Source organism: Calidris pugnax, unplaced genomic scaffold (assembly GCF_001431845.1).
Source record: "Calidris pugnax isolate Ruff unplaced genomic scaffold, ASM143184v1 scaffold70, whole genome shotgun sequence".
In the NCBI taxonomy this organism is placed as follows: domain Eukaryota; kingdom Metazoa; phylum Chordata; class Aves; order Charadriiformes; family Scolopacidae; genus Calidris; species Calidris pugnax.
In genome coordinates, this window is record NW_015090862.1 from 10837068 (window position 1) to 10861613 (window position 24546).

General features: G+C 35.8%; 1 protein-coding gene across 3 annotated transcripts in view; it reads left to right on the plus strand.

Moving 5' to 3' along the window:
- The window catches only part of EFTUD1 (elongation factor Tu GTP binding domain containing 1), a 79399-nt gene that overhangs the window by 51295 nt on the left and 3558 nt on the right, over positions 1–24546 (plus strand). For all 3 annotated transcript variants that reach the window (XM_014944733.1, XM_014944734.1, XM_014944736.1), the window contains exons 16-19: positions 562–693; positions 3137–3284; positions 9139–10142; positions 14752–14936. In XM_014944733.1, the coding sequence (XP_014800219.1) occupies positions 562–693; positions 3137–3284; positions 9139–10142; positions 14752–14936 (1469 nt within the window). The remainder of the gene's footprint in view (positions 1–561; positions 694–3136; positions 3285–9138; positions 10143–14751; positions 14937–24546) is intronic.

Genomic DNA, 24546 nt, shown 5'->3' on the forward strand with positions numbered 1-24546 from the left:
AAAAAAAAAGAACATTCTTCACAATAAGAATAATTAAGCACTGGAGGAGCTTGCAAACAGAGGCTATGGAATCACTATCATTAAAGGTTTTTCAAACTTGACTGGATAAGCCCCTGAGCAATTCTATCTATATTTGAAGTTAGTCCTGTGTTGAGCTGGAAGTTGGACTAGATGACCTTTGGCTCTTGCAATCTAAAGTTTTCTAAATTTAAACCACCAAAAAAAAGTCTGAGCTGGACAAAGGATTGGACATATTAGAAGGGAAAAAAGGTCTTCATGTCCTTTCTGTTCTTTAGGGTTATAAACAAGCCTTTCTAAAATACAGAGGGAATGCAATGAGAACTGTGAGACTGAATATCAGATGTCACACCAGAGATCTGAGCACCCAGATTATGCATAAATATTTTAACAGATACTTTATATGAACAGTGAGGACTCTTGAATATGGTTTTTGTCTTTAGAATAAATGCATGTTTTTTAGCTTGATGATCATATATATGTATATCACAGTGGGTGATTTTTTTTTTTGTTGTTTTGCTTTTTTTCCCCAATATCTATTAGGAATAGGAGGCCTGCAAGATTTTGTGCTGAAGTCTGCAACACTGTCAACATCGCCAGCTTGTCCACCCTTTACACCTCTCAGCTTTGAAGCCACACCCATTGTGCGGGTAGCTGTTGAACCGAAACATCCAAGTAAGTTTAAAGGCGAATGGGAAGGGTACTGCAAATTTGGTGTGGCAGCAATGCAGCTTCCCGCCTTCGGCTGGTTTGTGTTCTATCCACTGAATCAGAGACTGACCCAGTATAAAACAAATAAATATGTCACCTACAAGCCCATACTTTGTTCTTGTGAATTCTCCTAGCTGGCTAACTCATGTCTCAGGAGATGAGATACAAAAGACCTCATTGTGCCCTTTATGGGGCACAACAGCACACTTAGCTGTTCCATAAGTAATACACTATGTGTTGCTCAGGGTTCAGTATTCTTTTACTTTGAAGGTAAGTATATCTTTGGGTTTGTCACTTCTGTTGACGGAAAGTTTTTATGCTACATCGTGAAGCTCATGATAGAGATTTGCAGTACTGCTTCTGATTGATTGTGTGCACACACACACAAACCCTCAACCAGAGAGTAGTGTATTTCTGGCTATAAATGAATTTCAGCCTATTGTCATCTGTCATCGTCATGTTAGTAGAACCAAAATAACTGGCTTTACGTTCAATTAAAAAATACTCTAAACATTAAGATAGCCACTAAGTGGTCCAATCACTTTCTAAAAAACATGCTATTTGTCCCACGTGTCTGAGTAACAGATAATCATATATTGTACATCCTGCATTTGTTAAAGTCGTTTAGAAAGTATTGGAAATCACTGGTTTTATTGAGTGTAGTATTAGGTTGAAAACGTTAAAGGAATGTAATTCTATAACTACTGACTGATTTGGGGGTATTTTTTTTCCTTAAGGAAAAGAAGCTGTATTATTCTTACACCATTGCTTAATTTCTCCTCCCTGGTAACTTCTGTGGCTGTGGTTTGAACTAAATCTGTTAGAGGGACAGAAGCCTCAAAGGTAGCTACACTTGCAAAAGTTTCCTGAAAAATCAGCTGCTGCTTGCAATAACAGGAAGACAAGAAAAATTTGGCCATTGCAGACTCAGCTTGAAAGCAATCGTCCAATGAGCTGCACAGAGTCTTGAGGTGGCCCTAGCACATTGTCTCGTGTGGGTGCCCTGGCTTTCCACAGCAAACCTACCTCAAAACTGCACTTGCTTATTTGGAAAAATTACTCAAATAAATGGAAGTTACTTCCCTATGTATATTATACAAAATCACTGCACGTCTTCACATTTATGTCAAAATTTTCATCTATGGCTACCTTAAGTTCTAAAAGAAGAAAACAAACTGTTTGTCCTTCTCAGTGCAGAAGATGTGATTGAAAGTCTTTGTTCAACTGCGTTGGCCATGTGAACTAACACTGTGTTTTTTCCACTTTTTGTTTATTTTTATGTCTGGTTTTCAAGGATACCCTTCTATTATACCCTTACAAGCTTACAATATCATCTTTCTTTTAATAGTCTCCAAGTGAATGACAAGTTTAATGTCACTGTTTCTTCTGTATATGAATATGCATTCCTAGAAAGCCTGTGGGTATTCTTTACCCCATATGTAAAATAAGAAAAAGGAATTATAATTAATTTTTTTAAATTGTATTAATTATGAAAGGCTGCTGACATGAGGTGTTTACGCATAGCTTTGATGTGATCTAGCCAAATTTGACTCAGCTGTGGTTGTTCAGTCTCCATTAACTTTAAGGCAACTTAATACCTTCATTTTAGGGACAGCTGTGTTTCGTTGCACTGAAAAGCTAGCAGACTCCTGATTTTTCCCCTTTTCAGGTTGTAATGTCATTAAAGCTTTTCAGTGGCTTACAGCTAGTTTAGATCCTTCCTGTGCTTCATTCACTCTTGTGCCTTCTAAGTAACCCATGTGGAATAATTTTTGCTTTTATTTTAGTAAAATTAACATTTTATTATGTATGTCTTTGGACATTTTTAGCGTTAGCAATTTACAGATTGCTACAGTTAGCCATGAAAGATAATTACTGAAAGATTACTTAACAGTTGTGAAGGAGTGAAATCATGACATTTTTAATCACTTCATATTGATAAGATTCTGGTTTTTTATTGGTTGTGAGCAGTTTGAGTTGTATCTGTATTTAATAGTATATAAGAAGCAAGGTAACACAGTCATAGTCAGTAGCTAGCTTGGTGTTCTAAACCTATGGCAAAACTATGTAAAACAAAAATGTGTAATCCATTCAAATGTGTACCATGGTTTTAATTCTATAATGTGAATTTTATCATCAGTACATAAATTCTTGGCAACAAATTATGAGCATAGCTTATGTCTTCAGTTGCTGCTCTTGAACCACACCACTCTTTCTGATTCATAAGCAGAAATTTACCCACAGAAAGACTTTGGAACTTAGCTGAAAGTTTTTTAGTATTCCTAAAATACATATTTGTGTTCAGACTTCCATAAAAATGGGTGTTGCTGTTTCTCATTTTAGGTATATCCTCCTTCAAGTATTCCTTCTTCAGTATTACTTTGTTAATAATGCCTTATTTTGCCAGGTGATATGCCTCAGCTGGTCAGAGGAATGAAGCTTTTAAACCAAGCTGATCCGTGTGTCCAAGTTTTAATCCAGGAGACAGGAGAGCATGTGCTAGTGACAGCGGGAGAAGTTCATCTTCAGCGTTGCTTGGATGACCTGAAAGAAAGGTTAGAGGGGCAAGGAGGAAGAAATATTTTTAGTTCAGTAGGTGTCTGTTGTATTTCTTTGTCAGATGCATATCTTTGATTTATATTCTGGTAAAATAGAAGCTTCACCCACCAACAGTTTTTACCATTGGATCATAAATGTACTTTTTTGTAGCTATAAAATTACCTACAGTTGGGCAGAAGCCACTAGGTCATCACTTTTATACATCTTATACACCTTTTGGCCACTTTCTAGAGATGATAAATTGCAATAGGTTCAGGAGTCCAATTAAGAACGTAATGTACCATTTATGCAAAATAAAAACTGAGGGGAATCATGTCTGGTAAATGAACTCTCAAAAATTAGAAAGCAGCAAGGGTAAAACTGTGTGTGCATACTCTATCCTGTTCCTTTATTCTTCATGTTGATTTTTTTTTTTTAAATGTTAATCTCTTCTCTTACTTGTGAGCACTATTTTCTGCAAGCATAAATGCATACATTTAGTATCTTCTGATGTTTCCTCTAACAGTAGAACAGTTGTCTGAAACAGCCCTTTCCTATAACTTTGTTAACTAAAAAAATGCTGATACTTCTGTCCACATGCATTTACTGTCATTTTCTTTCTAAACCAAAAAGCAAACCTGATTATGGATGATTGAATGTCTGTCTTAATGTGCCAATATTTGTTCCTGTTAATATCAGACACCAATAACTTCTTATGGAAGTTAGACTGGATCATGTGTAAAATTGGATGTATGTTTTAATGGTTATTCTCATTACAACTTAGAGCAACACGTTTTTACCACTTCTAAAAACATATTATTATTTATTAATACACATCACTTGAATGTAAGGTGTTAAGTAGAGCAAAACCTTTTGTGCCTGTCTTCAGCTGCAGTTTGCATAGCAAGATGTACACATACCTTTATTATTGGCATTGGTCAAAATCTAAAAAAGAATTTAGTAAAATAATATCTGTGTGATGGGGAAATAGGATTATAGCAAGCAGCTAGTGGTAGTCCATATATTTACACTCCTAACCTTTTATTTTGTTAACATAATTTTGGTTTTTTTCTGAGTTATCTAATTTGGCTTTTGGTAAAAGAACTGTAAACTTCAAGAGTGACCAGTTTGTGTCCCTCCTCAGCTTGTTCTGAGTGCACTTAGTTTGAAATAGCACGTTGTCTTCTAGGAATGAAGGCAGCATATAATACCCTAAAAATATGACCTAAAGTTTTTCCCCCAAAATATTGAGAAAGTTTATTCAAAATGCTTAAGTCACACTTGAAGTAGTGGGGCAAGATTCTGATCTTAGCATCTATCATAATTGTATCAACTGGGTTTTGAAGAGTTGATATTTTTGGAGTAATTACAGCAACTGAGGAGGTTCTGCTGAGTTGAAACTACACTGAATTGTCTTTGTCAAGATTTTAATCAAACTTTTCCAAAGGCACATATTTAATTTTAGCTTCCCAGTGTGTATTTAGTAAATTATGTTCAAGTGATACTTGTTGTCAAAGATTTGAAGAAACATGGAAACAAATAAAAGATCTGAGTAATCCATGTTTATCTAAATGATTAAATATGGACATTCTGTTTAATTTCCCTACATTTATTTTTATTTTTTTCTTCCTAATTAGCTCTTTTTGAATAGAGTAATAAATTGGACCCTTTAACTCTGAACATTTTATTTTCTGCATTTTACAATGGAAATTTTTAGAACTTTCTGGCCAAAGAGTATTGCAAATACTAAGCATGAGGGGATTAAATTACCCTGTTCAGAATTAGAAACAAAGAGAAGGAGGATGGTCGTAATAGTAGTGGGGGGAGTTTTGTTTGGTTTTATTAGTAATACAAGTGTGTGGACAAAATGCAGAAAGGGTAGATAGATCTCCTGGTTTTGAGTCCCATGGAAATAAAGTTTGCAATTACATTTGCTTTTTCTCTACAACTTTCATCACTCTGCCAAAGTTTACCAAACTTAGGAAATTTTGGTTAGTCCTTTTGTTGTCATTTAATGAACTTTCTTATGAGTGGTTAAGAAGGATACACAACTCTGAACTTTGAGTCTGTCACATAAATGTAATAAATCATTCTTCCTTTTTTTTCTTGCTTTAGATCATGAAATTGTTATAATAGTGCTTATCAGACCAAAGGACAAAATTGTTTCTGTTAAGTTCATGCTGCTTGCCTGAATGCTTCAGTTCCGTTTCCTGTGTCATAACACTTGGCAGTTTTTATTCATGCTTAGTTACAAGAAAGATCCAGACACAATCCTAGCTTGAGGTTTTTCCTTTGAGGTGCACATTACTTGGAGTTTGGACTAATAGCTTCTGAAATAATCTGGTTTAGAGCAACTTTTGATGCAGTGAATTTTACCTCATGTGAAGGTTTAGCGCAAAGTTTAATAAACAGGGGTTTTGCAAACAGCAAGCTTGCCAATCACAGAGAAACAGAGCTAACATTAATCATCACTGTTTGTAAACTTGTGCAATGTTTCAAGTAACTTGCTTTAGAACACCTGGGTCCATGTAGTTCGCAGTGCAATAGACAGAACCATTATTTGTTTCTCAAGGCTCAAATTCTATAGATTAAAACTGATAAATTACTCTAAGCTGTGTTTGTTTGGATATAAATACTCATGATTTCAGGTGGCAGCACTTGTGGGTTTTTTTTATTGCAGGTACTAGCTTTCAGTTGTAGGTACTATTAATTAGAGCTGAGACTTGATGCAGAATAGTGGCAATTCTAAAACTGATTACAGCAAAATATTTCAGCTTTAAAATGAGATAGAAGTATGAGTGTTCCTTTAAGGCATTGTATTAGCTTCACAGATGTCCAGGCAGTCATGTAATTAATTCATCTTTTAAGTCATGCATCCTGGAACATGATTTTCATTAATTTTATTCTTGAATGTAAACTACAGCAGTTTGAAAATCTAACTGCATCTCCTTTACAGGGATCAGTGACTTATCCTTATCCAAAAACTAACTTTCTATTTGTATATTAAAATAGTTCTCTATAAACATTAATTAGCAGGAATGTTGCATAAATAAAGGTAAATAACATCTGGGCCTCAGAAGCAGGTCTTTGGTCTTGTTTTCTTCACGTGTTGTAAAAACAGAGCCTAATTCAGCTGGCAGTGCCAAACATTGTTTTTATACCTTCATACTCAAAAGATAAACTAAAACCCCTTCTCCATTGATCTGGTGCTAGCTTGCTATACCACAGGTTATAATTGTAGCAGTGAGATAAAAATCAGTAGAGTATAATTTTTATAGTTTATATAAGTAGAAAAAGCTGTTGCAAATCTTTGAAGACACAGGATTTCCATTTTAACAGTGGTGTAGGAACCTTTCACTTCCAAACAAGTTGTGTCCTGGAAGATTTTGCTCTGAGACTATTGTTTTTCACCTTCAGATAAGGTGAAGAATACAGGCTATTTTTCAGATCTGATGGGAAGCTTTCAATGTTCCAGTATCTTCAGCTGAGTCCAATCCTGAATGTATTTGAACAAGATGCTGATTATGTGCACTTAATAAACATCCATTTCACAGTTCTTAGAAAAACAGGGTTTTGCCATGGTGCCATTGGCAATTTTCAGCTCCTGTGATTAAACAAAAAAATACCATACAGGACATTTTGAAGTCATGAAGTTGTACTTGAAGATAAAACAGGTGATCCTCTATGAATAAATGTAGAGATGTTTATTAAATATATGAAAGAGCTAACAAATCTGACACTTTCTACCTGGGTGGTAAAATAAGACATTGGCATACTCAGAGATATGAAGCTTATATTTTTAGAGCATTTTAATCACTAGTAATTAATTTTCCTCATCTTGTACCCTTTAAAGTGTAGTGAAGATTTTCCTGCAGAGTACTGACTTCGAGACAAATAATTAATATATATGAACTAACCTGAAAAAAAAATGTTGGTTAATAGTGTTGCTGTGAAAAAAATATACCAATTCCTTAATAATCACACTTTATTGCTGTTATAAATACCAATATTACAATATTGTTGAAGCTTCTGTCATTCCATTGTATTGTGGTCTGCTATACTTAGCTTTTTCTAAATATTTTTGTTTCTAACATAGGTTTTCTTCACTGTGTAGGGTGTTTCCCAACTTAGTTTAAAAGGAAAAAAGGAAGCTTTTTAGGTTGTACCTTTCAACTCTTGACCCAAAATAATTCCCTTATTATTACGTATGCTAGTACGCTCACAAAGCAGACTATAAATTATGTTTAACAGACTGAACTGCATTGGTAAGATATTTTTTTTTTCATATCTTCTAGTGTGGATAAACACCAGAATCTTCACCTACTGTCTCATACCCCATTGCTTTCTGTGGTCCTTTAAAGGCAAAGATTGAATTTACCTTTTTTTCATTTTACCAAAAATAAGATTCATCCACAGCATTAAAAGTGTGTTTTCTTTCTTCTGTTAGGAAGTTTTATTATCTTTGAGACTTTTCCAATATAAACTCTTCTAATAAACTAAGAAGTGTTTAATGACCTGAAATAATAGGGGTTTCTGGTATAGAATTGATGGTTTACTTTTTTGTCTGTAGTTAATGGTCAATTTATTTTAATTATCTCCCATAGTTTCTGCTTATGTTTTGTATGAAACTGTACTCACAAAAGTAACTTTATTTTTAAAAAATTACCACTTAATTTTCATTGAAGTTACTGTACAATATAAAGCTACGTGAGATGTGTGAGGGAGAGGGACTGTGTTTTGCTTTATAGCAGAGAAAGGCTGCTACTAATGACAGGTCTATACACGAAATAATTGTCTGGCATAATTCTATAACGAATGTGTCCCTTATACTCAGCTATTTCACTTGAAACCTGTTCCCTTCCTCAAGCCTGTTCCCTTCCTCAAGCCAACCTGAAGGCATTCCAACGTAGGCAGTCATTGACTTCTACCTTCAGAATAGTGCTTTGTATATTTACGTTTGTTACAAGATCACAATTATGGATGATCCCTTAGGCTTGCAAGGAGAATAGTGGCTAAGGTTTCCACTAGCTAATCACAATATGAAGTTGCCAGGGGACTTTTTTTCCCCCCCATTAATCCTCCTTGTGCTTCTGTGCTGCAGAGCTGGCTTCATGCACGTGGGCAGCACGGTGTTGTGTGCATATTGGAACCTGCTGTGCATGGAGAAAATGGGAGTGTCAGCTCTCCCAAGTGCTCTGAGCCCCAGAATACTTGATCTGAACCCATCTCAGTTTAAGAACAGCCATACTGGTTCAAACAGGGTATCCGTCTTGCTCGGTGTCGTATCTTTAGCAGTGTGGCCTTGAGCACATATCTGGGGAAGAGTAAAAACGGGGTAACCGTACTGCTTTCCTGGGCCTTCATGGTTTTCAGTTCAGGGACAGTTCAAGGCCTGTCGTAGTTTGATTTGTCCATTAATCCCCATCAGACTTCCCCATGCCCTTCATGGTTTTGTAGACCTCTATTATATCCTAGAAACATCTGAAGGCTACTTGTACTTTCATACCTTTGATTGTCCTTATTCTCATTTTCTTCTAGTTCTATCATATCTTATTTTAGGGGAGAGAACAGCAGCACGTAGTTTCCAAGATGTGGATGAACTGGTGATTTACACAGAGCCACAGCAATGCTTTCACTTTTATTTTCTTCACTTCCTTTCCAAATATTTCTGAAGACATAAGAGGCAATGCTTCCGTTTTGAAGTGCATAACGCTTTTAAGAGTTTGAGTTTGAAGTGCATTATCTCATAATCTGTATTGCAGTCAGATTTATTCATGAGCATCTGTTCCATGTTAAAGCCATTGTCCTACCTCCCTCCCCCCAGGTTTAAAAGTATTTTCATAATTTTAAACTAATTTTTCAACTTTATAGGTTTGCAAAGGTACAGATTAGTGTATCGGCACCTATTATACCATTCCGGGAAACAATAACAAGACCTCCAAAAGTTGATATGGTGAACGAAGAAATCGGCAAACAGCAGAAAGTTGCTGTCATACACCAAGCAAAAGAGGACCAAAGTAAAGTTCCTGAAGGAATTCAGGTCGATTCAGATGGGCTTGTTACAATATCTACACCAAATAAACAAGCAACTCTCAGTGTAAGAGCAGTGCCCCTTCCTGAGGAGGTAACTCGACTTCTTGAAGAAAACAGTGACTTAATTAGAACTATGGAGCAACTCAACACATCTCTGAATGAAGATAAAAAAAACCATGAGATAAATCAGAAGACTCTTGATAGGATCAAGGAATTCAAACAAAAGTTGGAGCAAAATCTGCAGGGAAGAAAGTGGAGAAATGCTGTTGATCAGATCTGGTCATTTGGACCTCGGAAGTGTGGGCCTAATATTTTGTTATATAATTTTGAGGGCTATAAAAGGTCTGTGTGGCAGTGCCTTGGGAACACTGTGAAAGAAGTAAGTAAATACAGAGACTTTGACAACAGCATAGTAAGTGGATTTCAGCTGGCTACACTTTCAGGACCCATGTGTGAGGAACCCCTCATGGGTGTTTGTTTTACAGTGGAAAAATGGGAAATGAATAAAGTTGGAGAGATGCTGTCAACTGATAGTCAGGATTCGGGGGAATGTGATGCCGTAGAACAGAAACAAAGTGAAGACACTGCTCTAACAAGCAGTTGCACTGATGAAGTTTGCAGTGCGAATGAACACCACGACAGCAGTCAAAGTGTTCCAAAATCACCTGAGAAAATTAGTAAACACAAAGGAGAAGTTTTACTTGCAGATTGTTATGGTCCCTTCTCTGGACAACTGATCGCCACCATGAAGGAAGCCTGTCGTTACGCTTTGCAAGCAAAACCGCAGAGGCTTATGGCAGCCATGTACACGTGTGAAATTATGGCTACTGCGGAAGTTTTAGGTAAGACAGAAAAACTTTTGTCATGAAATTGCTTTCTGAGTTCCAAGGAGAAGTCTTATAAATTAGACTGAATCAGAAAGTATAAGTTAATTGCAAGCTTTGTCAGGTGTTTTTTTATAGTTCTCCAGTAGATTTGTACAATGACTCTCTGATGACTGTAGTATTTATGCTATCCTAAATGTACATGTGGCATTCTTATTGCTTATCTGAAACATATGCATAAATAGCGGTGCTATGCTTTTTTGGAAGTACAAGTTACAAACTATTTCATTTTTATGAATTTTTTTTGTAATGTCAACATCAGTAAATGCAAATACTAATATTGTGCTTCATAATTAAGCATTTGTTCCATGAAGAGATGAAGAAACCTATCCTGCTTGTAACGTGAATGTAGAATCTTACTTAATGCCATTTCAAGATGCTTTAAGTTAATACAATAATCAATATAGAAATAAAATCAGAAAAAGAGAGAATCTTAAATTATTGTCACAGTCCAGTTGGTAGACTTTTTTTTTTTCCAGTAGCATCTGTATCCTTCTGCAAGTTGCTCATTTTGCAAACCCCACTGCATACCAAATTTGTGTCACTTATATTACCTTACCGCTTGCACCTACTTAAACTTGTTTTTATGACCTACTTACAACACCTCTTAACTTACCCTGACATTTGGAGTTTTCCATGGGAGTTGCTTGCAGACTGAAGCTGATCCAGTGCACCAAGATCTTCTTTAAAGCTTCTATTGCATTTCAGCTGTCAGCAAACTTACTTTGACTGTACTACTCATGAGAAATTATAGTATATCCCACATAAAATAATTAAAGATATGGTTATTTGTTGTAAAAATCTCAGCTGTTTTGCACACAAACATCATGATAGCAGTTATACAAAAACAAATTGGTCGGAAGAGCAGAATTTACAACTGTATGTAGTGAAAAGAAATGCCTTTGAGCAATTGTTTTGTACAGGTGCATGATCCTGTTCTTTTCTGGAGGAATTATTTAGCAGGCCTGCTAAAAGGTGTTCTGCAGTAAGCTTATTATCACATTACCTTAAACTGCAACTTATTATGACATAGAACTTCTGTATTTTTAAGCTAGCTTTAATTATTTTTTAACATGTAAGAATTCCTATCAAAATTAGATTTTGTAGTGTTAAACGTTACTGTTCCAGGAGCACGTTAGCACAATACTCTGAAACTCTTGTCAAACTATAAGCAAGATAGCAATTTTCAAAACCCATAAATTGCTGTTTTTGAAAATACCTGCTACCAAAAAAGCATGATTGTTTATAGTGGTGTAATTAACATGCATCAGCTCATCAATTGTGCCATAAAACCAAATGGAAACATGGCTTTCTAATGCATATATATATATAATAAGTGTAATTTAGGACTCAGACATGCAAGCAAATTAGTCCAGTCTAATGAATGTGAGTTGTGTGGTAATAACCATGGACATGCACTTAGTTAATTATAAATTCATGGGTTTAATTTTTATTAGGGAAGTTCAAGCTAATAAATTTTATCCTCGTTAGGGCAAGTGAAGAGTATGTATCTGCCATTAAGACTTGGCAGGTGACACGTGACAAACAACTGGCTTCTGTAACTTGTGTTGCAAGGTTATATGTGTCCAGTGTAAGGGGCATTGGGTTTCCACTTGGCTCCTGCATGCATCCCATGTTCCCAGTAGGTTATACTCTGAGCATCTCCTTCTGACAGTTAGTTCACTAGAAAAATCCATTTTTACACATTCCTGCTTTGTGGAAGTTCTGTGTAAACTGACGAAAGCAGACGAATGTTCTAAACTAACATCACATGTTTTATTATTGTTATTAGCTTTTGCCTGTTGATATTTCTACCTTTTGAGCTCTTTTTCCCTTCTCTTTTGTGTTCTGGACTCTGAAAGCTGGACTGTCTTCATTTTGCTAATGTCAATGAAAGGTCAATGAAAGTTGGGAAAGGACTTTGCCATACAGTTGTAGCTTTTGATTTATTTTGATAGCAATTCTTATGTCTTTTTTTTTTTTTTTAAAGTTATTAAAATTTTAGATCACAGCATTTTAGGGGGCACTTCACATCGATTCATAGTATTGTCTCTGGCTCAGCTATGTAAGTGACAACATGCAGAATCCAAAACAGAAGACCAGCTTCTCTGTCCCTGGTAGCTAAGTTTATGGGGACCCTGAGGTTCTTGCATACTGTGGTCCTGTTCTCCTTCCACAGTATTTCTTTCTAGTGCAAAGCTTCATTATTATTTTTTTTCAGTATGCAGGGAATACCGAAATTGTTTAGCATTTTTACTTGACGTACTGAAGTATCCTTTAGTAAAGTGATGAACAGGACTCCATATAGCTTTGAAGTGAACCTCTCACGTGCGGATTTACTCTGTATGTTGCAGCACATTGAAGCTGGTTTTTAAGTAGTATCATATTTTAAAAATAACTGTTTTGACTATTTTGAATAGGAAGATGTTGCAGTATTTCTTATTGATTGATGCTGCTAAATCCATTCAGGTAATTAGTGTAGAGGTAGAACCAGTGTATCCTCAGTGTACTGCAGTCTGTCCATAGGGGTTCGACCTTCTACAACTTCTTTGTGTTAGCGCTAACAGACACAGTGCTCCAGACTGCTCGGATGAAATGCGTGTAGCTATGCATTTAGTAAGCTATAAATTGTCTTCTGGCTTTTATGTTTTTGAAGTATAATCTTCAGTGAATTATGGCCATAAAATATGTGCATCTAAAGTGCTTTGTGATAAATGTTACCTTACTTATCTCATGCATATGCGTGCAAAGTTTTCCAAGTCCTACTTAAAACAATTAGTGAAATAAATCGTTTGAATTATAACATTAATAACCTATAAAATGGTTTTGAACTTACTTGCTTTAACAAATGGCTTTAATATACACTGTGTGATACATACATAGTATATGTACAGTGATGTGATGCTCTTTTGCAATGTGTATGTTTAAGCTTGCATTTTAAAGCAGTTAGTGATTTGTGAGCTTTGCTGAGACATGACCCTTTCATATCTGAGAATTTTCTGGAAATTTCTGTAGCCTTGAAACTGCTTAGTTATGTTAACAAAGGCAAATGTATGGCAAACTCAGTGACTTATCTTCAGAATGCCTTAATCTTGTTGTGATTTTACATATAAAATATAGAAGTATTTTCTCAGTTTCCTCATGAGCAATAAGGAGATTATTGTGCGTAGTAAAGGTAAAGTTCAGTCAGAGGAACAATGAGGTTGTCCTGGTAAGGGCACGAGCAGATAAAATTGTCAGTGATAGTAGAAAGAACACTTCAACCCACATTTTATTAGAGAACTCTAAACTCTGAAATAATTGGTGCTGAACTGCTGCTCCATTACTTGCATCTGACAGGAGTATTTAACTATACTAGCTGTGTGCTTGTGCTGAATTTCCTGAACAAGGATCAGATTCTGTGTTTAAAAAATAAAGGCAAATAAACCCACTCCAACATTTCCTCTGTATCCCACAAAAGGCTTACAGTATATATGCAAATCAGTGTAAGTGGTTATAGTCTTTAATGGTATCTTTCTTTCAAGTGAGAGAATAGGTGACATGTATTATGAAGTAATGTATCTTTCTAATTTTTCCAGTAAGAGTCAGTTTTGCCCAGATGTTTAAAAGGTAGAAGTACGCATTCATGTTTTTTCAGTGCAATATAATAGAAAATATTTGAACCTCTTTGAAATGGATATAAACTTGTTCTTCACTACAAGGTACTTTTAAAGTTTATTAGTACATCTAATACTTACGAACTATACGCATTTGTATATGAAGGCATTCCTAAAACATTTTTTAGTGCATAAGTTTTCTTGTGGTTTTTATTATCTTGATCAATACAAATGCATTTGCTAGTTTTTGTCTATAGAATACTTAGCCCCTAAGTTTGCAAAAACATTTTAAAAAATTAACTTAATGCCTACTGTAAAGTCAAACATGGGTGTTTTTACAGCTATTTTCATGATATATACACTGTATTTCAATGGATTGAATATTAATTTGGGAAAGAAAAATAAAAATTATCCATGACTAATTAAAGCCTGAATTATTTAAAAAACCTAATTAAACATAATAAATATGTAATATGTCAGATAAACAAGTTATCTTTGATTAGAATAGCACTGTAGTATCTGGGACAAGTACCATATTAAGGATATGGTGATCCAAATAAACTTCTGAAGGTAGCTAAGATATGGTTCATGAAATAGAGTAATATTTCATAGTAATGTTTCTTGAATATTTGGTTGTAAGAAATAAAGCAAGTTAGGCACATAATCTGGCAAGCTGCCTTTTAAAAAATAGCTATATGATTGTGAAAAAGCACCTAGTGCAAGTGCTATATAGATCCAAAAAATAGTACTAATTTATTAAATGCTACTCATATGGATCTGCACATTGTACTGGCAAAATATATTGTTTCTTTGAGTTTATTGGGTCCATTTAGTTGATGCACTTACGGGGAAGTATTCTAGACAAAGAAATTATGTATTTTACTTAATGCTGACATAAATATTTATGCTTTTCTCTTCATGATGAAGAATATAAATATATTGGTAAGCTCATCAAAATTATGTCTTTGCAGGTCGTGTGTATGCTGTCTTGTCCAAAAGAGAAGGCAGAGTGTTACAAGAGGAGATGAAAGAGGGGACGGATGTGTTTATTATTAAGGCAGTCCTGCCAGTAGCAGAAAGCTTTGGTTTTGCTGATGAAATCAGGAAGAGAACTAGTGGCCTGGCCAGTCCGCAGCTGGTGTTCAGCCACTGGGAGGTAAAAATATCTATTCACTCCATCTGTTTTGGTTATCTATTTCCTGTAGATGTGGCAGACTAGAATAATAAGGGGAAAAGGTTAAGTTTTGGTCAAGACATTTGACTAATTCCTTTTTGAAATGAAGAGGAAAAAAAGTAGCTTTATATTAGTCTTACTGGCTTTTATAGGTCTGCTGTTCAGAAATGTATTTAGATTTTGTTTAGATGGGCTGCTTTTTTATTTCAATAGAAAGTAAATCCTTCACAAAGGAAACTGATCACTAATGTGTTTTGCTGAATTTTATATGCCTTTTTTAATGAGTTCTCTGGTAAACTTGTTTGGGAGAGGAAAAAAAAACCAAAACCAAAACACATAAAAATCTAACCTACCAATAATGGAAAATTTGACTACAAATCTAATGCATATGAAAGTTAACCTTTTAGGGGCTAGCAGAAACTGGGTATTTTGGGTTTTTTTGTCCTTATATATTCCAAATCAACATATATTTTCATACTTAAAGGCAGAAGGAATAGATTTCATTTTTCAAAAATTAAGTCTTATGGCAGTAAGTGGAGGTCCTCAAAATCGTTCCTTTTGGTCACCTTTCTCACTTAAGAAATGAAGAGGTGAAAGTGAAGGTGTAAAGGAAATATGCAAGTGGGAAAGCTGGTAAGGAGTGTCAACAACTGAGAGTGCACTGTATTTTGTTCCTATGATGTGGACAGTAGATCTTCAAGGAGAAATACAAAAAGCTGTCAATCAGAGTTCTTGTTCAATACAAACAAACCTGCATTGTAGGACTCCTCAGAAGACTCCACTGAAGGAGTTAAGAATGGGTTCAAGGGCAACAGTCAGTGGGTATAAGCTTTCCACATTAAATTTTTAAAATAACTAAAGTCTAGGTTTTTCTATTTGTTTTGTTGTTTTGATTTTTTTCTTTGCTTTGTTTTTTAGTGAGGTGCTCCTTTATTTGGTGATAGGAGCGTAGAAAGTTTTGTAAAGGGATTACAAAGTCTTTTTTTTGTTTGTTTGTTTTTGTATCATCTTCTGATTTATTTTGTGACCTCAAATGTCAAGTCTCTGAGTACAAACAACTACAGATTTTTGAGGTCAGTGGTTGTCAGCTATGGTCCATTTACAACTGTTTCTCTCTGAAGTATGTGCTGGCTTTTCACGTGGTATGAATCCTTTCTCATTTCCTGTAGCTAAATGGTCTAGTAGATAGTAGCTGTTAAATACTTAACTAGCAGTATTTATTTGTTAGTAATTGTTGTAATTGCCTCAGGAATTTTAGGAGGATACTAATGGAAAAGGAGGATCTCTGCAAACCAGTCATGTGCAGTTGAGAATCCTTGGAACAGTACACTTGGAAAAGCACATTTTGTCTTCTTTTGGCAATGGTACCCTACTGGTGTTAGAAAATGCAGTGGACTAGAGATTAGTTAATCTTCTTGTAACTAGGTCTGACTTCACAGAGAACCATAGAAGGGCAAAACAGAGCACTCCCTGAATGAAAAATTTAAAAAAGAAGAAAGCAACACCCCATAGATGGTGTATGCACAAAAATCTAGATAAAGCAACAACTTTTGAGTGTAGAGATCTAGGTGTAAGCCAGTAACGGATGAAGTACCTCACACTACTGAGTGTTGGCAGTATTGCATACAGCAGTTTTGTCAGTTTTGGATGTGCACTTTTTGAAGTGCAGCTGGTGAGGTTTTGTGACTTAATTGGTCTTTTGTCTGAACAGCCTCCGATATCAATGCCCTAAAGGAATAACAGTAAGGACGTTAATTCCAGCTAACTATTCTTTTGTGCCAGACTCTTCAGGATTTGTAGCTACTGTACTCCAATACTAAGCAAAAACATAAACCCCTTGCCTCTCTGACCTTCCCTTCTATCCCTGAAACTTGGTATATATGTTCACTTTGTCAGATGTTACGAATTTCACATAAGAAAATGTTCACACATAATTATAGATATGCATAGGAGAGGGAGATTTAAAAAACTGGCAACATTTTCTAAAATTGACCCTCAGGAGAGATTATATTTACAGCTAGTATGTTAAAATGTAGTGGTGGTAGGAGAAAAATGATTGTGTAAGCCAGTCACCTTTCCACCTGGCAAGTCTGTCGTTGGGGAGAGTTGTTTTTTTGTCACATTGAAAGTCATACTCACATATTTTTTTGACAAAATAAGCCTTTTACTAAGCTACTAGCAATGTTGGCTCTGTGCAACGATGGCAGAGGGAGTGCATTCTACTCTCACATCATCAGCAGAATTGCTAAATAAATACGATTTTCAGAATCTCTAGTGGTAGTATGACAGGGAATGCAGAAAAAATGGTTTTGTGTTTCAGATCACATGAGAAATTTGTAGAGCTTTTCTCTGTTTCTTTTTCTCTCTGTATTCTGATAAAAACAAAACAAAACCCCCAAATAAATAGAACAACTTACCAGGTTTCATTGGGTTTTAGGCTTGACTTTGACAGTGCTGTCACTGATGAAATATGATGGTATATGTACATACATGATAACCACCAGCATTTTATATGAATCCCAATTATTTAATATATCACTGTTAATATGATGTGAACTCTGTCTATATAATTTTATCCTGTTTTTTTCCTTAGTGCTAAAGATGGAAAGGGAGTGTGGTAGCTACTCGGTGTCTTTTTTCCTATCATTTCCTGAGTTAACGAGTTGCTGCTATAATTGCATACTATCCAAACCCTTCCATGACGTTCTGAATTAATTCTGTTAGTGGTGTTTTCTCAGTGTCCTTGGCTCATTAGCTGAGTACCTGGGATGTGTGTTTCGCTACACACATTGTTTCTAGCGTGTTATCCCCATTTTACAGATAGTGAAATAGACACTTTTAGGTATTTTTACACTTCTAAACACTTGATCTCATGGAAATCACATGCATTAAAAATGTTTAAGGAAATGAGGTCTAAATTAATTTTTTTATTGTTCTTACATTTCATTAATATGATTTGTAGACTATAAACATAGGAAGGTCAATGATAGAGCCTGCGCTGAAATGGAGCCGTTTTGGTCTCTGTGGAAATGAAATTACCATTTTTTTCTCCGGTTAATGAATGTATTTTGTGTAGTTCAGATTACTTCAGCCCCAGGGAATGTATCGAGGACTATCGTGTCAGATACTGCTTATTCATTTGTTTCTTCTTTCGTGCTTATATAATTTATTGCTGCCTGTAGAAGATGACACCAAATAACTGTTAGTGGGAGCTTTTGGTTTAGTCCCAGTTAAAACAAATTAATTTTAAAAGTAGTCAAGTATTTTCCTTTATGATATCCCTAGGCATATGTAAAATATATTGGGTTTACTTGGCCTTATTCTCTTAGATTTCAATACAAACTTTCTTCTGAATTCTTAGTTTAAAATATATAACTTTGGGATAATTATTAACTCCTTGCATTATTTTTATCCTTGAATTAATAATACACCTTCAATTAATGTTATGTTTTTTCCTGAGCTTGTTTTCTTTGTTCTCTCATGATTCTTTGCAGCTACATCTTGCACTCAGTTGTGTCATTTTATCTTAATCATAAGGTTCTTTGAACAAGAAGATATTTGTGATTGCACAATGCTTAGAATAATGGAGCTCTAATCCCATTTGGGAAATCTGTGTTATAGTAAAAAAAAATAATGCATGTGGTTCTATTCAGATGCTGATTGAATTCTCAGCAAGTGCGGAAATTGTCAAACATATCTACTTGTAAAGCTGTGAAATGAATAGTATTCCTGTTAACTTGCATCTTTTAAATTGCATTATGATTGGCTATTTAACAGGCTTTTATCTGGGGGGAGGGGAGAAAGAGGGCATGGGCGAACTGTAAACACATGTTTAATCTGAATTATTTTTTAATATCCTTTCTAAGAATAGTTTCTAGAATGTGCTTTAGAGATCTGGAGAAAGGTAAGAGAACAACTGTATGTAATAAGTGGTAAGAATATGAGCCATTCTGAATCTGGACATTTTATATTCTGAATTTTAAGTCATTCCTTCCAAATTGTAAGTCATTTTACAACTCAGAAGATGAGGGCTTAATATCAAAGTTGCTGGATGAGATTTAGGCCTGCATTAAATGGGAAGCAGACCACAGTGATGAGAGAGACTCTGAGATTAATCTGTGAATCTATGCTAGATTTGAACTGTAACTTTACATACATCATTGGGCCAGTGACAGTTTAGGCAGTAACGTGAATGAATTTAGGAGTAACGTGGAACCTTTCAGATATGAAGACCTCATTGTATTGGCCAGGACATGTGAAACTAATTGAAATAGTAAATAAAAGTGGTAGTGCTGTGGCTTTAATTTTCCTTTGCAATACCTGTTTTTTAAGTAATAGGAAAAAATGTAACAGTAGAGCCACACGTCTCCTTTTTTTGTTCCCTATTCCAGTTTGTAGCTACTGACTGAAGTCAAGGCTAAAGCTCAGCTGTCGCTGGTTGAGACACAAACAAGGATGATGCTCTTGAACCAAAATAAACTTGCATGAGTTTTTTTTTACAACTAAATGTGTAAATTTTCATTATTACAATAGTAGGAGTTCTTATACCTGACCTCAGGCGTTTTAAGGCTTTGGCCGTCTCCTTTATATATTGTGAATGGGATCTCTGAATTACAAAATACTTCTGGGTGTTTGTTTTACTTTGTAGGCAACCTACACTCCTAATAGATCTGTGTAGATTAAACATCTAAAGTTGACTACAAGTTATTCCATATCCCCTTAAATCTCTCACTTCTGAAAGAAAATGGAAAGTTATGAATCTGAATTTTTTTTTTTTTTTGAAGCTTTTGCAAGATGGCTATGGATACAAAATAAGTGAACTTTTCTGTTGGATTTATAGCTTCCATTTCTCACTTGCTCTCTCTTTTTTTAATGTTGTATTTTTGCAAAACCTTATAATTTACAATCAAGAGCTGTTGAGAGAAAATACTTCTGAGGAATACAGAAAGAAATAAAACTGGGAGATTTTTTTCAAGTTAGTTATGAAAAGAGCAATCTGTTTTCACACTTTCTTATATATACTTTTATACAGGTATTTAAAATAATCTTGAGAAGTTATATTGTCTTTATTTGATACATAAGTTGATCTATAGTGATGCAAAGTGGCAGCATTCTGTGAAGCCAAGATTTGACTAAAAGGTAATCAAACAATTGGTAGAGGAAGGCTGAAAATCAGTTGGTTTTTTTTTTTTTTCTTTCAGGATGTGGTATAGAGATTAGCTATTTATAAAATAGGCAAGCTGGTACACAAAGTGTTTGGTACAATGTGAAAGTGTGTTTTAACAAAATAATTGTGATTTTTTTTTTATTTTTTTTTTTTTTTAGTTTGAGGACATTTATATGTAGGCGCTTCTGTAAAATTCTTTAGCATATTGCAGATATCTCTCCTCCCACCCTCTGCTGCTTAATCCTCATGTCCAGTATGATGTTTTGTGGAAATGTTTCAGGTGCTCAGCACTTCCCACAGTCACTCAGGACTCCTGAGCAGGAAAGGGGGTGATACCTGCTTTCTGCTGTGATGGAATGGATGCAGCATAATGAGGAAGCTGAATCTGCAGAGAGAATATCCTCTTCCTTTCTGAATAGGAAGCATTTAGGGCCTGGAAAGGCTTACACAGGAATAAGAAGCCTGTTACGAAAGGGTTTTTCACTGAATAAAAACAGTAAGACTCTGTAGTTGATTAAACAAGAACCAAGAAAAGAGACAAACTTGTAGAATCTTTCCTTGAGATTTTAAATTGTGGTTTCTTTCAAGGACAGGCTGAGATCCTGGCTGCTTTGAAAGCAGAATGGCAGAACTAGTGATAAGTTTTTACCTGTTCTTCAATTGTATATTGCTGAGCGACAGTATTTTCCCCACTGTAGTGCAGAAATCACTTCAGAAATGGTGTTCAGGCTGCTGTACGTTACAAGCTGTGGCAGCTCCATGTCATATACCAGCATCACTGCGTTTTAACTGGGGTTGATGGAAAGCAACTGTTGATGTGGGGATTGCTTTTGAAGTTGCCAAATGTCATCTTGCAACAGCACTCGAGGATCTATATTTTTCTTTCATTTGGAAGTAAGGAATGACTTGAAAAGCTACCTCTCCGTACTGGCACTAGCATGGTGTGTGTGTGTTAGGTGGCAGTGCGCTGCCAGCGCCGCTTTCCTGACCCCATAGCTGCTGGGGTTAAATACAGGAATTGGCCAGTCGCTTGGGTACCTCTGCATTACGCTGTGTGTGATACTCAAGGAAGGGGTTTCTAACTGAGATAAAGGGTCTTTTTGGATCTGAGGTCACAGAAGGAGTGTAGTCAAGAAATCAGCCTCTGTCCACATTTGAGGTTTGTCATCTCTATGCCCCTGCTTCGCATCCAAAAAATGTATGAGGAACTGTTTAGAGCCCACCCCAGTCCACCTGCCCTCAGCCTTACTGGGTACCCTGCCTGGTGGAAGCACACTGCCAGTATCCAAATGGCCTTGCACCATTTGGCCATGCTCAGTGCAGATGCACTTTTACAGCATTACCCAGCGTATTAGCAAAAACCCAGCAGGTAACAGTTTCTCAAGGTCACATTTCACATAAAACTCTGTGAAGTTCTGTCATTTTACCTGAAAGGTACTGGTAATTTCCATTTGACAGGGCTGCTTTAGTCTTCTAAGACATGCGTATCAGCTTTTAGTTCCATCTGGTCTATGTCATTACTAAGTGATGGACACCATTTGAACTGTGAATGTTCTTGAAGTATCTTCCTATCATCAATTTTTCTAAGGTAGAAAGGGTTCTGATACACTGAAGCCTGTATCATTTTTGAAATTGTGCATAATAGTTCTTTTGAAATTTTTTTTTTTTGAAAAACAGCTTCTGGCATAATGTTTTTCCTGGCATGCTAAGGGCTGCCTGTGGTAGTGCCCAATCACACTGAATTTAGTGGTTCTTGGGATTTTTTATTAGCAGTTCACAAGGGCCATGATGTTGCTTGCTGGTCTTAAAATCTTCATTGGACAGTGTACAACTGCTCTTTCTATTCATGGTCCAACTAAAGCATTTTCTGCACTGATGATATTTGGCTCAAAAGAAATTCTCTGTCCTCATCAGGCAGTAAGGACTAGTAGGGGAAATGCTCCTAGGAACATAGCTGTGTTCCCAGATCTGCCTGACCTTTGGGATGAACTAGGCAGATCCCTTCTGTTTGCTTTTGATGCTTCTCAACCTTGTTTTGCATAGTTAAGCTGCCTTAGGCAGAGACTGTTTCATACCATCGTTTTGTGAAATACACTAGACAATGGGACCCAGATCACTATTGGAGCCATCTGGGTGCCACTGAAATGCAAATAATAAATCATCCTCAAATTAAGGCTTAAAATTTCAAGTCCTCTTGAATTGGAAGTGATCTGTTTAAACTCAAATCTTACTGAAAGGTTTGATTAGCTGACATAATAATTTGCAGAATTTCATATATGCTGTATTTCACTATTAACATAGTACACTCATAGTATTTGTATTTGTATGGATTAATTTTTACAGATATTCAGATTATGTCTCTGGTAAAGATACAGGCATTTATTGTTTGAATAATTAATGTGTAGGTTGTTAGGCTAAAAGAAAATGACAGCTGTTTTGCCCATGCTTCTCTGCATGCTGTTACTAAACAAGTCTTATGAGACTTCGTTGTTTGGGTGTGTTGCTTTGAATAGTTGTGATATTTAATGAAACATCTTGCTTTAGAATGACCTCTTTTTCTCAAGAACATTGTTGCACTTAGAGTACTTGAAGTAACCTATTGACTTCTTTTGAAATACCTAATCCCAGCTGACTTTGTTATAAACACTGTTTTATTTGTACCTTGAGTGGACTCGTAGTTCTGCAGTGAGCTATGGAACATGCTCTTCAGCATGTATTTGATTTTTTCTTTTCTTTTCTTTTAAGCAGAATGGAATTCTAGTGATTGGCCTATAGTTATATATAAACAAATTCTGTCACCCAAGACTTATGTATGTCGTGCATGCTTTGGAAGAGTAATAATGGGTTCATTCTAGGCTGTTTGCAGTTTAGGTTGATACTGTCCCAATAAGATCATTCTGGTGTTGAATAATAAATAAGCATAGGCAAGTGGCTGGTTTATGCTGTTATAAAGAAAAATTCCCAAGTGCTAGCAAAAGTTCCTGAAGAAAAGATACGCTGTTTTCCAGTTGTCAGATCACACACAATCTGGTGGCATTTTAAAATACACTTTACCATAACGCTAGCAATACCACCATGTCATTGGTTTTACAGTGTCTTTCTCTTCATGTTGGTTCCTCTTGATGTCTTTGGTCTGTTATACTTAAGATATGAACTCTTTGGCTGTAATAATTTGCTTGTTGCCGGTGCTCAATGGTTCCCAGACACACGTGGCACACAGGCAGAATGACAGAAAGGCAAGGGCTGTTGATAGAAGCTTAACTGAATTGCTTGAGTCACTTAAAGATTTTCAGCTGTGAAAGGCATGATATTTTGATGTTCCAGTTCTGTTTCAATTAAATTTTTTCTTTAGGAGTATAACGTTTTGGAAAAGTACTGTTAAGATGTTATTGTGTTTCTGTTTTAAAAATGAGTCTTAGGCTTTATATTTCAGTTTTATCCTGAAAAAATAGTGTTTTTCTACTGAAAAATAGAAACTTTTAAACAATTTTAAAGAAATCTGGCATGAACATACAATAAATAATGTTTTGGGGTGTCTTTTCTGCTTTGATCCTGTGGATCTTCCAGGATTCCACAATCCATGCTCTCTATTACATTCATACATCATATTCCAGAAGTCCTGGTCCATTTAGAATCTAATTAATCATTTAGGACTCTATCCAAACAAAAACTGAGTTTCTGTCACAGATTCTAGAGTCATGCCTAGGTGGTTCCCATGAATACAAATAATAGCTCAGGGGCTAAAAAGCCTCTCAGCTCTGATTCCAGGAAACCCAGAGCCACCGTTCTGACAGCAACCATTGTAAGCAAATTGATGAGAATGCTTTTGGAGCATTATACGGAAATTATTTTTTGCTTTTGCTGGCTTGAACTGTGTTAACAGTGGATGGACAATGATGGATGCCACCTGCTATGTTCATCTGCTTTGATCCATTAATACGATGTGAATAGAAGAGGGACAGTCTCATCTGTGCCCTCACCTTCGCTTAGAGAATCAGAAAAAGAAAACCACCTACTTTTTTGTGTATCATGGCATCAGTAACACCTCTGTGTAGTTATCTTAGGGTTACATTAACATGGCCATTTGCTGAGTTCTTAAAGGAGATGCACAGTTGATGACCCAAGTTCCAGCTGACTCAGTAGGTTGGCTTCTCCTTTCTCATTACTCACCATGGTGGGTAATGCAGATAGTGTGTTCTAATTTAGCTCATCTTTTGCAGTGCCTCTGCACCATTCAGATAGGCATGGTCCTTTAACAGAAATTCTCAAATGCAACCATAACTTGCTCTAGAAGCAGTATGTAGTGCCTGAATTATTTAGACAGGTTGAGAACCAAAACTAGCTCCTGCGGGTACAGATGTGGCTTTTGAAACCTAATGTATTGTCTCTTTACGGTGCTGCTGTGCATCACGTAGCGGTACGTGG